General features: G+C 50.5%; 1 protein-coding gene across 1 annotated transcript in view; it reads left to right on the forward strand.

Annotated features, from left to right (window-relative positions):
* Nucleotides 1-142: 142 nt before the first annotated feature.
* The window catches only part of NISCH (nischarin), a 31891-nt gene continuing 18252 nt past the window's right edge, over nucleotides 143-13781 (forward strand). The window contains exons 1-7 of the mRNA XM_034657213.1: nucleotides 143-175; nucleotides 988-1071; nucleotides 1662-1844; nucleotides 10117-10165; nucleotides 11106-11269; nucleotides 11630-11725; nucleotides 12877-12972. Coding sequence (XP_034513104.1) covers nucleotides 143-175; nucleotides 988-1071; nucleotides 1662-1844; nucleotides 10117-10165; nucleotides 11106-11269; nucleotides 11630-11725; nucleotides 12877-12972 — 705 coding nt within the window. The remainder of the gene's footprint in view (nucleotides 176-987; nucleotides 1072-1661; nucleotides 1845-10116; nucleotides 10166-11105; nucleotides 11270-11629; nucleotides 11726-12876; nucleotides 12973-13781) is intronic.

A 13781-nucleotide genomic window follows, 5' to 3' on the forward strand; every position in this document is an offset into this window, starting at 1 on the left:
GGGGGGGGGGCGCTTTCCAGGTGAGGGGTGAGGTCTTTGAGCTGATGGCTGGCAGGCCATCTCCTGTGAGCGGCATTTAGCTAGGACGTCAGCTCCAAAAAGCTCTCCCTGTTCCTCGGGGCTGAGCCCCTCCTGCATGGGTATGGGGGAAGTGGTGATCCAGGCTGACACAAAGGTTTGTTGCTGCATGTGCTGATTATAATTATATTGTTAACACACCTTTTGTTGAACACTTACTGCATGTCAGACCTCGTACAAAGCATTTTGCTTGGATTACTTTATTGATTACTAAACCTATCAGATTTTAAGATGGAGAAACTGAGGCTCAGAATTTAGGCTCCCAGTCACTTACACAGGCCAGCCAGGAAATGGCAGAATCAAATTTTGAACTCAGGCCTTCCTTGACTCCCAGGCCCATTCCCTTAACCCGCTAAGCCATATTGCTTTCTGGTAGATCTTGATTGTTCATCACTGCCCTTCCCCCGCCCTCCCATCAGCTTCTTAGTGCTTTGACGCCGGCTCAGCGGCAGAACTCCTAGCCAGGAGCCAGCTGAAAGCATTGGGAGGGGACTTGTTTCTAGGATATAGTCAGGGCACCTGGAAAGATATACAGCAGAGAAGCTAGTCCTGCCAGACCCCACCCTGTTCTGCCTCTCTCGGAAGGGGGTAGCCTTGCCTGCTGCTCAGGTTGGAGGCTGGAATTAAAAAACTAAAGAGATGGCTTGATAAGATGGTCACCTTTTTTGTTCCTCACTGTTGGGTAGAGCCGCGGATTGGTCCCCTTTGCCTGCCAGCTGGTGCAAGGGCCATGGAGGAAGCTGAGAGGGGGTTGTCCTGCTTTGCAGGGGTCCGATGCAGAGGCAGAGGCTAGCGGGCAAGGGCAGCCTGACTTTGGCCTGGGGGTGGGGATGGTCTGGGTGGCCTTGAGGGGAGGACGGGGCTCTCCTTGTGGCTGGCTGGGCAAGGACTGTCAGTTTTCCTTTGTAGGTGTATATCATCCAGGTCACTGATGGCAGCCATGAATGGACAGTCAGGCACCGCTACAGCGATTTCTATGACCTACACGAGAAGGTAACTCTTGAGAACTGGGGATCTGCGCCTCCGGGCTTGGGGGCTTTTAGGCCAGATTTCTGTTGTGCCACACACATTAAAGTGAGGGCGGCACCGGCTCCCTGCCTAGAATGGTCAGTTTCCCGGGGAGGGAGGGAATGGGTTTAAACGTGTTCCACCTGACTAGAGCCACTCCATAGCCTCTCCTTTCATATCTGGCCGTGATGCCATTTCTTTCTTTGTTTTTGGAGAGAGCCACGTTTCTCTGGGTCATTTGCAACATGAGTGTTTTAAAGACAGGCCACCACCCTGATTGGTTTTCTTGCGGGTTTGGAAAAGATGGTGGTTTTTAGGGGCCTGGAGGTATTTTCTGGCTGTCTCTACAGGCTCCAGATGGAGCTTCCTATGTGCAGTTGGCCTGGTATTTCTAATACTAATCGAATCTGATGAGGCCGAATCCCAGATGTACTAGTTGGAACACTGCTTCTGATTGCACTGCCAGAGGGGTTGTGGGAGTTGTGGCATGCACCTGTCCTCAGGCTGCTTGCCCTGACCCTGCACCATCACAAACTTCTGGGGCTGTGGTTGACCGTGCTTCTGTTTTCTTACAGCTGGTTGCAGAAAAGAAAATTGATAAAAATCTGCTCCCGCCTAAAAAGATCATTGGGAAAAACTCAAGAAGCTTGGTGGAAAAGAGGGAGAAGGATCTAGAGGTCTATCTGCAGACACTCCTGGCCGCCTTCCCTGGCGTGGCCCCCAGCGTGCTGGCCCACTTCTTACATTTTCATCTCTACGTAAGTTCCTCTGTGGGTCTCTCCTGCCAGCCCACAACCACCAAGCTCGAGGCAGCAAACCAGCGTGAGCCTAGGCTTTCAGGGGAGTTGGGCTGGAGTTTGACCCCGAGGTTAGAAGATGGAGGAACATCACCCTGGTGGGGATGGGGTGTGGGCAAAAAGCACGTTTAGTGTCAGATTTGCTCTATATTAGATCCTGGCCACAGAGACGTTTTCCTTCACCACATGGCATTTTGTGTAGTGAAAACAGCCTGTGGGTGTTCAAGCTCGTTTTCCGAATGGATGGGGGTAGAGTAGAAACAGCTGACACCTGGTGTGGAGGACGGTTTCGTTGTTGGTTCACAGCTCGAGACTAAGGATTCAGCCTGTGTTGGTAGAATGTGGCCATCGGATATTCAGGTTCCGAGGTGCTGAGGGTTGGTGGATAGACTCCATGGGGAGTGTGTGTCCCAGAGCGGTTCTGGATGGAGGAACAACTTTCACGGGCTGCTGGTGACAGGATGAGTTGTCACACTCCACAGAGGGAAGTTTGGCCGTGTGAAATTCAAACATTGGAAACAGCTAACAGTTCCACTTCTGAGAATTTATTCTAGGGGGAAAGCAATCAGGCAAGCGTGAAAAAGATATAGGATAGAAGCGAAATACCGAAGACCGTCAAAAGTACAATAGGAGGGGCGCCTGGGTGAGCAGTCGGCTAAGCGTCTGCCTTTGGCTCTGGTCATGGTCCCAGGGTCCTGGGATCGAGCCCCACGTTGGGCTCCCTGCTCAGCGGGGAACCTACTTCTCTCTCTCCCTCTGCCTGCTGCTCTGCCTACTTGTGCTGTCTGTCAAATAAATAAATAAAATCTTAAAAAAAAAAAGGAAAAACTAAGTGAAGGGGGTGAATTAGAAAAAGAAGTCCAATAGGAGGGGTGACTGGGTGGTGCAGTCAGTTGGGCGACTCACTCTTGGTTTTGGCTCAGGTTAGTGATCTCAGGGTTGTGGGATCGAGCCCCACATCGAGCTCTGCACTCAGCGGGGAGTCTGCTTGGGATTCTCCCTCCCTCTCCCCCTCTGCTCCTCCCCTCTCTCTCTCTCTCTCCCCCTCTCAAATAAAAAATGTTTTTAAAAAGTCCAATAGGAGGCATTTATTTATTTATTTATTTTTTAAGATTTTATTTATTTATTTGACAGAGATAGAGACAGCCAGCGAGAGAGGGAACACAAGCAGGGGGAGTGGGGAGAGGAAGAAGCAGGCTCATAGCAGAGGAGCCTGATGTGGGGCTATCCCATAACGCCGGGATCACGCCCTGAGCCGAAGGCAGACGCTTAACCGCTGTGCCACCCAGGCGCCCCAGGAGGCATTTTTTTTTTTTTTAAATCAAGGGATACAACCCTGTAATCAGATATTCTGCTAGAAAATGATGGTGTAGCTGTGGATTTGTTGACATAGGAAAATAGGTATGTTACTATATGAAGTGTGCATTCCATAAAATGGTGTGTAGGATACGGTCCCGTTTTTATGAAAAGAAGTTAATGGAGTATATTTGCCTAGGAAAGTTCTGAAAGATCATACGCCACAGTACTAGGAGTAGTTAATCTCTGGGTGATATTTTTTGATAATTGACATTTAATTGTTTTCCTTTTATGTGATGAAGATATGAAAAAATCCACTCCATTTTCAGGCTCACCTTTTAGGAAGGGACCTGTGGGTTGTGGTCTTAAAGGCTCAAATATATTTACAACACAACTAACTTTCTTTCTTTCTTTCTTTTCTTTTTTTTTTTTTTTTAGATTTTATTTATTTATTTGACAGAGAGAGAGGCAGCAAGAGAGGGAACACAAGCAGTGGGAGTGGGAGAGGGAGAAGCAGGCTTCCTGCTGAGTGGGGAGCCCATTGGGGGCTTGATCCCAGGAAGCTGGGATCGTGACCTGAGCCAAAGGCGGATGCTTAACCACTGAGCCACCCAGGCGCCCGTACAACGCAACTTTTTAAAAGTGCTTTCAGAGTAAGACAGCTGAACCTTTTTTGGAGTGCTAGATAGAACCTGGAAATTTGGTGATGACGCTAGCATTGGGTCACTAAGCTTGGAGGGGCTGTGGAAAATGGGTGGCATTTACATATAGACCATATATATATATATATATTTATACTCATATATATGTATGTTTTGGATTTTAGTATATACCAGCAACTGTGTAGTTAGCAGTTTCCTGTTGTAGACATTTTTTCACGTTTTCTTTCCTTATGTGAGGAAAAATTTCTGTTCCTTATGTGAGTGTTTCAGATAAACTTTACCGGTTAGTATTTTAGGAAATGCTGTTCTTTAAGAAAGCTTTGGTTAGCCATTTAAGGATAAAACTTGGTAAGCAGCCCTTTGAAAGTATAATTCATTGCTTAAGACCTAGGTGTTTGAGGAACAGGTTTGCCCAACTCTTGAGCATGGAGAGGCCTGGACTGCTCTTCTGAGATATGTTTGCCTGAGGTGGGCCTGGGCCAGCCCACATCTGAGGTTCTGTTTTGAGGCATGCTTTACTGCTTGGAACAGTTTGAATTGTTATCAGAAGGGCTTCTGGGTTATATAAATCCTGGGGTGGGGGGAACGAGGAAGAAGCAGGCTCCCCACTGAGCAAGGAGCCAGATGCAACTGGATCCCAGGGCCCTGGGATCATGACCTGAGCGGAAGGCAGATGCTTAACTGACTGAGCCACCCAGGCGTCCCAAAATTCACTCTTTTAAAATATGCAATTCCTGGGACACCCGGGTGGCTTCAGTCCATTAAGTGACTGACTCTTGGTTTCAGCTCAGGTCATAATTTCAGGGTCCTGAGATCCAGCTCAGTGGGGACTCTGCTTCTCCCTCCCTCTCCCTCTCCCCCTGCTTGTGCATGTGTGCATGCTCTATCTCTCTCAAATAAATAAATTTCACAAAAAGAAAAAAGATTGAAGGTATACAGTCCCCTGGTTTTAGTATATTCACCGTGTTGTGCAGATATTACCACTAATTCCAGAACATTCATCACTCTGAAGAGGAACCTTGTACCCATCAGCAATCACTAATGTACTTTCTGTCCCCACGGATTTGCCTGTTCTGTTCATTTCATATAAATGGAATCATACAAATACGGCCTTGGTGATGGGCTTCTTTCACTTAATGTGAAGCTTTCAAGGTCCATTCATATTGTAGTTTGGTCCTTTTTGCCTGAGTCATATTCTGCTGATTAGATATATGACATTATCCATCAGTTGATGGACATTTGGGTTGTTTCTGCCTTTTGGCTGGTATGAATAATGCTGCTGTGGACGTTCATATATAAGGTTCTGTGTGTGCTGAGTTTCCCTTTCTCTTGGGTATACGTAAAGAGTGGCATTGCTGGATCATATGGCAACGTTAGCCTTTTGAGGAACTGCCAAGTTTTGTTCCATAGTGGCAGCACCATTGTACATTCCCATCAGCAGCGTGCAGGTTCTGCTCTCCCCACATCCTTGTCAAACTTGTTGCTGTCTACTTTTTTGATAACCATCCTAGTGGGTGTGAAGTGTTATCTCAAGGTGCTTTTGATTTGCATTTCCCTAATGAGGTTGAGCCTCTTTTGATGTGCTTATTGGTCATTTGTATATCTTCATTGGAGGTATGTATTCAGATATCCTCTCAGCACTTTAAAAAATTAGGTTACTTGTGTTTTTATGCTTGAGTTGTAGGAGTTTTTTAAAATATATTCTGGATATTAAACCCTTATCAGAATTGTGATGTGCAGATGTTTTTTTTCATTGTGTGAATTGCCTTTTCCTCGATCCCGCAACGCCGGGATCACGCCCTGAGCCGAAGGCAGACGCTTAACCGCTGTGCCACCCAGGCGCCCCAAAAGTTTGAGATTTTGATGAAGTTCGGTTCATTCATTTTTTCCTTTGATCACTTATGTTTTTGATGTTCTTAGAAACCACTGCCTAGTCCAAGGTTACAGAAATTTACAAGTTGGTTTTCTTCTAAGAGTTTTGTAGCTTTACCCTTACATTAGGTCTTTCATCCATGTTGAATTAGTTTTTGTTTATGGTGTGAGGTAAGGGGTTCCAGCTTCATTTTTTTTGCAGTGTGGATTTTGATGGCAAGGAAAGAAAGCAGCGCTTTTCTCTGTGGCCAGCTTTGAGATGGGGAATTCAGGGGCCCGGGCAGCCCTGTGTTGCTGTGAGTGGGTACGCCTCTGCACTGAACCTGTTGCTGTGCTGTTTCTCTCCGGGTAGCTGTCGCTTAGTACTCCCGGAACTCTCAGTGACAAACCTCATCCCAGCACCCTACAAGCAGAGGTTTTCAAATTCAATGAAACGGAATCCCACGAAGAATTTCTACCACACCATTTTGAGGCAGGATGTCAACTATTGGACTCGGGAGGCAGTCCGTTTCCTGACCCTTTAATCTAAGCCCTCCCCCCTTTTTTTTCTGAGAGAGAGAGAGAGGGGGCACGCACGAGGGGCAGAGGGAGGGGGAGAGAGACTCTTAAGCAGGCTCCACACTCAGCATGGGACCGAGCCTGACACAGTGGGCTTGATCTCACAGGCCTGAGATCATGACTTGAGACAAAACCGAGAACCGCTGCTTAACCAACTGAGCCACCCAGATGCCCTCCGACCGTTTATTCTAAGTCCATCATTTGACCTCTTTGTGTCCCAGTTCCTCCTTTGTAAGCTTGGGGGTGATGACCCCCAGCCCTTGAGGATTGGAGGAGGTCGTGCAGTGAAGGTAAAGGACCCAGAAGAAGAGTGGGCACACAGGGACTCACCAGGTTCTGGCTAGTACTGGCAGTCCTGGTAAGGAGAGGCACTCAGTTCTCAGCACAGGTGGCATTTCTGTTATTTTCTTATTTTAAAGCCAGTGGACTAGGACAAAGGTGCTTTCAAAATTTGAACCATCTTTTTTTTTTTTTTTCATAAAGATTTATTTATTCATTTATGCGAGAGGGCAAGCAAGCAAGCTTGGGGGTAGGAGCAGTGGGAAAGGGACAAGCGGACGCCACATTGAGCGTGGAGTCTGACACGGGGCTCCGTCTCACGACCCCAAGATCATAATGTGAGCAGAAAGCAAGAATTGGATGCTTAACTGACTGAGCCACCCTGGCGCCCCAAACTGTGGCCATCTTAACATCAGCCTTAGTATCCCCCTTCGTCCTTTGTCTCAGCTGCAAGTGCTAAGGCTGTAAGTGATGACAGATGTCTCTGCAACTTAGAGCTCTCTCCAGTGCCACTGTAGGCTTGAATCCCTCAGGGAATTTTTACTGAAAGCCAAATTGCACATAACATACCTGACTCTGCTAGAATGCCTCATCACAGTCCTGAAGTAAGAGTTACATAGGGTCCTCCCCCGCCCCTGCCCCTTAGCATGTGTGTGAACCACACAGTGACATGTGATTGAGTCCCTTGTCTGTGACCCATTACCAAGGACTCTGTGCCCCGGTGTGGGCAGAGCAATAGTATAGTGTTGGGCCGGCCGGGGGTTGTTCCTTGAGCACGGGCACAGGTGCTGCCGGGGGTACTTGGTCGCAGGCCCTGCGTGTGCACATGTGCTCAGAGTGGCAGCCACCAAGCCACAGCCTGCCCAGTTCATGGCGCACTTGTGTGCAGCTCACGCCTCTGCCCAAGGCTGCACAGCAACTCGGGGTCCTGGCAGGCGGCCGATTGACGGGTCCATCACACATTTAGGGATGGGTGTTAATGGTTTTTTTAAGTGTAGCTAATTTTATTTTAATCGGATTCTTTCTTTTGATGTATAAAGAATGTCTTTTTTAAAAAATGGATCTCAGTTCAGACATTTGTGGCACCCCGGAGCACTTTAGGTCCCTTCCGCCTAGATTGGGTGAGGTGTGTGGGGGGTCCCTGTCCCCACAGGTGAGCTCCTAGCAGAACCTGCAGTGGCTTAGACGGGGGTGGGGGATGGGGGGATAATGACTCTGCACACCTTCACTCTGTATGCATGGCTGGCCTGACCGGAAGTCTGAGGAGGCCAAGAAAATGCTTCTCTCAGGAGACTTGAACTCTAGACTCAGGGGCCGAGTCGTCTGTTTGTTCTGATGAAGTCTCCGCAGTGGAGACGTGCCTGGGAAACAAAGCAGGTAGTGGGGCAGAAGTAGACAGTTACAGCAGCATGCATTTCCTGTGCCCCAAAGAGCGGGAAAGAAACTGTCATATGGTTTGCTTTTCAGATTGCTTGGAAGTAAAAAAAAAAAACAAAAAAAAACAAAAAAACCCCTGCTTTCTGCTTAGCACGAGCCCTTGGCCCTCGCTGTCTTGCAGCTTTCTGTGTTTTCCAGAAATGCCAGCCTTGTCCCCTTATGGGGTGTTGAGGCCAGCTGGCCCAAAGAAATGTAGCATTGTTAGGTGTGGCTGGAGGGCACGGAGCCCCTTCCCGACGGAGACCTTCCAGGCCCCAGTGTCACCAGCACAGGCCAGAGAGTTGCTGCTCGGGAACCTGGCTCTGTCAGGGCTGACCAGGTGATGCTCACAGCAGCGGCAGGGGAAGTGCTGACTTAGAGACCGGCCACGGCACTTAAAACCGCTGGTAGGGAAACGAGCGTTCAGATCATTCCAGGCTCTTCTCAATCTTCATTTCTTCACTGCAGTCAGGGAGACTATAATTGAGTTTAAGTTGTTGCAAGAGACTGAAATTGAACTTCAGCCTGAATGGAGAGCCTCTCTCCTCCCTAGCCAGAGCCCTCTCCTGCTCAGAGCCTGCATTGTCCTGACGGCCCCTTTCCATCTGACCTTGGATCTTGCCAGACCCTGTGCGCCTTAACGCTGGGGCCGTGTTTGCTCATTTTCCCCTCACCGGGCTTTTTGTCCACTTGTGATGCCGAAGGGAGGTTCTTCTCACACTATATGTAAACTGAATTTTGAGCAGCTTTAAGAAATAAACACATTTTATGTATTTATGTATTTATTTATTTTTATCTATTTATGTTATGTCACCATACAGTACATCATTAAATAAACACATTTTTAAAAGCTAGCATGAAGTATTAAAAGAAAAAATTAGATGAATATCTTTATAGTCTTGGGATGGGGGAAGAGCCCTGAAGTCACAAAGCGAAAGAATCACAGATTACGCTACTTGTATAAAGATCAAGCATCTCTGTGTCAGGAAGACTACCATAAGCAAAGGTAAGAGGCCTGCACGGCGGGGAGAAGCTCTTTGCAGTGTATAAACAGCCTTCAGCATATCCATCATGTATGAGAGATAAAGGGACAAACAAAGCACAAAGAAAAACAGGAAAAGGACACCCTGTCTCCTGCAACCTGGTGCCTTTTGAGTCCCATCAACATGTGAATCACACGTCCTCGTGGCAGAGATGTTCCCGTGAGTCATGAAGGCAACTGCGTGGCCTCCATCTGGGCCTGTTTACCCAAAGTCCTGTTGGCTGCCATCTGTCAGTTCGTTAAAATTCTTACCTGCCTGATGTGGGGTTGGGGGCTCTGGGGCCCTGCCATCCCCAGGGTCACACGCAAGAGTGCTGGGGCAATGGGTTATTGAGGGAGGCTTCGAGGCTGAGTGGCTTTGCCGCCTTCTGGCCACGTAACGTTGTGGAGTACAGCAGCTCTCTACCCCAGTTTGCTCGTCTGTGACACGGTTCAAAATGCCGTCTTCCTCACATGGGGCTTCAGGGCTGTGGAGCGCGGCAGTGTGCAGCAGGCGTCCCGGCATTGCCCAGCGTGGCTCAGATCCCAGCACACCAGCTGTGAATATGACCGAGGGCTTAGTCGCTCAGGCCTCCTTAAAGGAAGTCCTTCCCTTCTGCTTTCTGAGGACCCTGGGGCCAAGTGGACTGTTGCAAGGCTGGAAAGATGAGCACAGGAAGAGGCAGTTCTCTTTCCTAAGGCACCTTTGGGACATGAAAGAAAGTAGAAATGGTCACTCAGAAGAAACAGGACTTCCTCCCTGCACGCCAGGATCTCTTGGGGCCAGTTTCGGGAGTGGACTGTCAGGATAGCCGGGCTTTGCCAGCCTCCCGGGCCTTGTGTGCCAGCCAGGGCCTGTGTGTGCTGAGAGTTGCCACGATAGTCTGCTTCCGTTCTTCCTTTGAAGCAACATTCCAAATGTCCACAGAACTGGAAATGTTCAGTTCCCCTTCCTGGGCACTTTGATTTATAGTTTACTCTCTCTCTGGTTCTATGTTATAAGCTCTGTTTTATTAACTTTCTAGAGAGCTGGCATTGCAGCAACAGAGAGCATAGATAGCAGGGAGTGTGTGAGGCCCAGGGACTGGGGGCAGGGGGACTTTCTAACTGCAGGTTGTTTTCTCCTTAGGAGATAAATGGCATCACCGCAGCCCTGGCTGAGGAGCTCTTTGAAAAAGGTACGCGGCCGGGAGTCCCCCAAACAGTTGGTGCCACTCGCCCAGCCCTGCCAGGCAGCCAGGGGCCCGGGGCGGTGCAGAGCTCCATCTGTGGTGCGGTGCCAGTGAGTCCTCACCAGCCCTCCCCCCCGCCCTGGGGTTGCTCAAATCCCTGGGCCTGGCCCACACCCCAGCCTGTCTGCCTACCTGCCCTACAGGCAAGCAGGTCTAAGAAGCTGTGGTCTTTTTACCTTAGGACTCCTGGGTCCCCATGTCAGGGGCTAACCCCAGGCTCAGGACCTAGTCCAAAGCCCTGTGGTGGAGTTCTGGAAGGTGGGTGACCTGCCGCCCTCTTGCACCTGCTTTGTCCTTACCTGAGAGAGTTGAGACGTCAAACAGAAGCCAGTGCTGGGTCATGACGCTGCCAGAGAGCCTCCTAACAGTAGCTAACATGTAGTGAGTGCTTCCTGCCGTTCGGCCTCGTGTTGGGCATCTCACCGCCTTCCTTCCAGGCGGTCTAGATAAGGACACTGAGGACGAGCGGGGACATGGCTGCGAGGAGCAGCATGAGGACGGGTTGAGAAGCCTGCCTGCTCCCGGGTCCTGCACTGGGCTGGCACCTGAGGCCTCCTCTGACTCGGGCTGTGTGCATGTTAGAGGTTGTATCATGGGCGTGCTGCCCAAATGCAGCCTCACATCAGCCGTGTCCCGACTCAGCGCCACAGATTTTGACTCGGCCTCGCCTCAGGGAGGCTCCCCAGTCGCACGTTCTCAGGGCCCTTCCCTTCTTTGTAATCACGCATCCTGGGTCTGCCCTGTGCCCAGCGTGAGCTCAGGACCATGGCTTCGTCCTGATGGTGCTTGCCTAGTGCTTATTAACTGTAGGCCAGGTGGGCAGAGGCCCTGGCTGCCCAGCTGGGCTGGGGCTGGGTGCTCACCCTGGGGGGCACGGCTGTTGCAGGAGAACAGCTCCTGGGGGCCGGCGAGGTCTTTGCCATCGGGCCCCTGCAGCTCTACGCGGTCACCGAGCAGCTGCAGCAGGGAAAGCCCACGTGTGCCAGTGGGGACGCCAAGACTGACCTCGGGCACATCCTGGACTTCACCTGTCGCCTTAAGTACCTTAAGGTAAAGCTGTGGGAGCTTGATAATGGAGAGCCGCTTGGTTATAGGCATGGAGCCCAGGTGGGGCCTTAGAGGTCATTGGCTGGCAGTGTGTGCCAAGGTGGCTGAATGGGCCCTGGGACGAGGAAAGCCACCTTTGGTGTTCTTGGCACTGCGCTTCTGGCTGTGAGCACCAGGGGGCGGTCGTGACCCAGTGCCCCCTTGCTTTAGAGTTTGGCTTTAGCCTGCTTTGTTGATCACGCAAGTGGTGAGTGGAGGTGCGTTTCTCCTGCACCTCATGTAACCCGGCAGAGTCACCCCATGAACGTGGCTGGGGAGCACTCGCAGCAGCGTCCCTGATTCAAGCCCTGTGTCTGGCCACAGGTTTCCGGCACAGAAGGACCATTTGGGACCAGCAACATTCAAGAGCAACTCCTGCCTTTTGATCTGTCAATATTCAAGTCTCTTCACCAGGTGGAGGTAAGGCCCGGGGCCCCTGGAGTCTAGGCGGGGCTGAGCCCACGTGGGTGTGGGCTTGCTTCTGATTATCTGGGGCCAGAGAGTGTCTGGGTTTATCCGTCAGGCATTGTTGCTTTGGTGTTTGTCAGTATGTGACAGACCCCAGCTAGGTGAGTCAGGCCCATCTGAAGGTGGGCGGAGAGGGGCCTGTGCTGCATTGGCTGGTCTGCACATCTGCTCTGGGCACAGGCAGCATGTGGACAGGATGGGGCACCAGCGCTTGGCTTTCTGCTCCTTGCTCAAGTTGAAGTGCTGGGAGGGCGTCCTGAGGGCAGGCAGAGCCAGTTCCAGATCTGTGTTTCCCAGGGCACATCAGCAGAGGGCTTTGAGGGTTCTCTGCGCTCCGGTGTGCCCACACCTAACAGGAAATACTTTGTATTACTCACTACCAAATTCCTGGGTTCATGATAATCTGTTTTGTTTACAGTTTTTAAATGTAAGGGGACATAACGGATAATTTTAAAAAATGCTTGAAAGCATCTGTTTCTGGAGTGTGGCTTTTGTGTTCAGCCCTGTGTCCTCATGGACACTTCTTGGTGGAAGCTTCCCAACAGCCCTACGAAATGGATATTTTTATTCCCATTTTGCAGTTGACAAAACTGAGGGTTAGGGAGGTTAGGAAGTTTGGCCAGGACCACACAGTTAATGAGGGGAAGCTGGGCTCTAAATTCAGCCAAGTCTAACTCCAGAGCCTCTGTTACCCATGGAACTATTCTGCCTGCACCACTCTGGGCTAGTCCCAGAGACCTTGAGGACCACATCCCTTGATGGGAACGTGTGGCGTGTGCCCCCGCCAGAGCTGACTGAGGAAGGACTGGGAAGGTAGAGGAGTGCCCAACCCAGCCTCGGCTCGCAGGCTGGGACCCCACGGTTGGGGTCTGTAGGTGGGTAGCATTCATGGCGTGCTTGGGCCTGTAGCCCTCCCTCCTCACTGCAGGACAACCAAGGACAGTGAAGCAGGGCTGGGTGAGCAAGAGGGCCTGTCGTACTCACTGTGTGCCCGAGGGCTTTTGCTCTCAAGTTCTGCTTTCCAGAGCCCGCTTTCCTGTCCACCTGCCAAGCCCTAGTCAGCCCTTACAGCCTTTCTGAGGTGCAGCTGTTCTATGTTGCAGATAAGTCACTGTGGTGCCAGGTACATCCGGGGACTCGTTGCGTCAAAGCCCACCTTAGCCACGATGAGCGTCCGCTTCTCCGCAACCTCTATGAAGGTAAGCTCCACCCATTTCTTGCCTGGGGCACCGAGGGGCAGGGTCCTGCACTGAGGGTGGGTGCGAGCGTCACTGCTGTCTGCTGGCGGGGCTTGACAGTCCCTGGGACACTTTAGTCTGTGTCTTCATCAAAAATCCATAAGGTTAAACAGGATTGTTGAAGGGACTGGGTCTCCCCACCCCCCAAAAATGTCACTGGTTTTGGAGGTGACCAAATTGCTAAGTAGTGGCAAGTGACAGAGTGTTCATTAGATTGGTATAAATGTTTCTCTAAGCTTAAATAGCCCTGGCTTATTACTTGTTTTTATCTTGCTCCAAGTGGACTTGAGGTAGACAGGTCAGGTTGTGGAAATGCTGGTCCCTGTCGTTTGTGAGCAACAGAAATACTTGAATTGAGAGAATAAGGGGTTTCTTTTCTATTTATCTTTTTGTGGGTTGCATCCTACCAATGCTAAAATCCTTTTGCGGGTATAGAACATAGTGGCTGCTTTAGTGACTACAGCGTCTGATCCAGGTTTGGGTTTGGTGACGTCTTGAGGCCACTGGCTGAGATAGGAGGCTTGTGTAAAGAGCAAGGGTATTGGGCAACCTGGCCTCTCTCCAAGGTGCTCCCTGCGGCCTCTCTCAAAGGGCCCAAGTTGATCCATTGAGGGAGGAGAGGTCTTCTGGGCATCAATGGCGAAAGCAAGGAGGCCTGTCTTCCTGCCCTTTGACGGTGCCCCTGTGTCCCTGCTGCTACCCTGCGAAGTAATGGACAGTAATGGCCTCCTGTCCTCTGTGGGGACCATGGTGCCCACTTGGAAAGCATA

The sequence above is a fragment of the Ailuropoda melanoleuca genome, chromosome 4, assembly GCF_002007445.2.
Source record: "Ailuropoda melanoleuca isolate Jingjing chromosome 4, ASM200744v2, whole genome shotgun sequence".
NCBI lineage: Eukaryota > Metazoa > Chordata > Mammalia > Carnivora > Ursidae > Ailuropoda > Ailuropoda melanoleuca.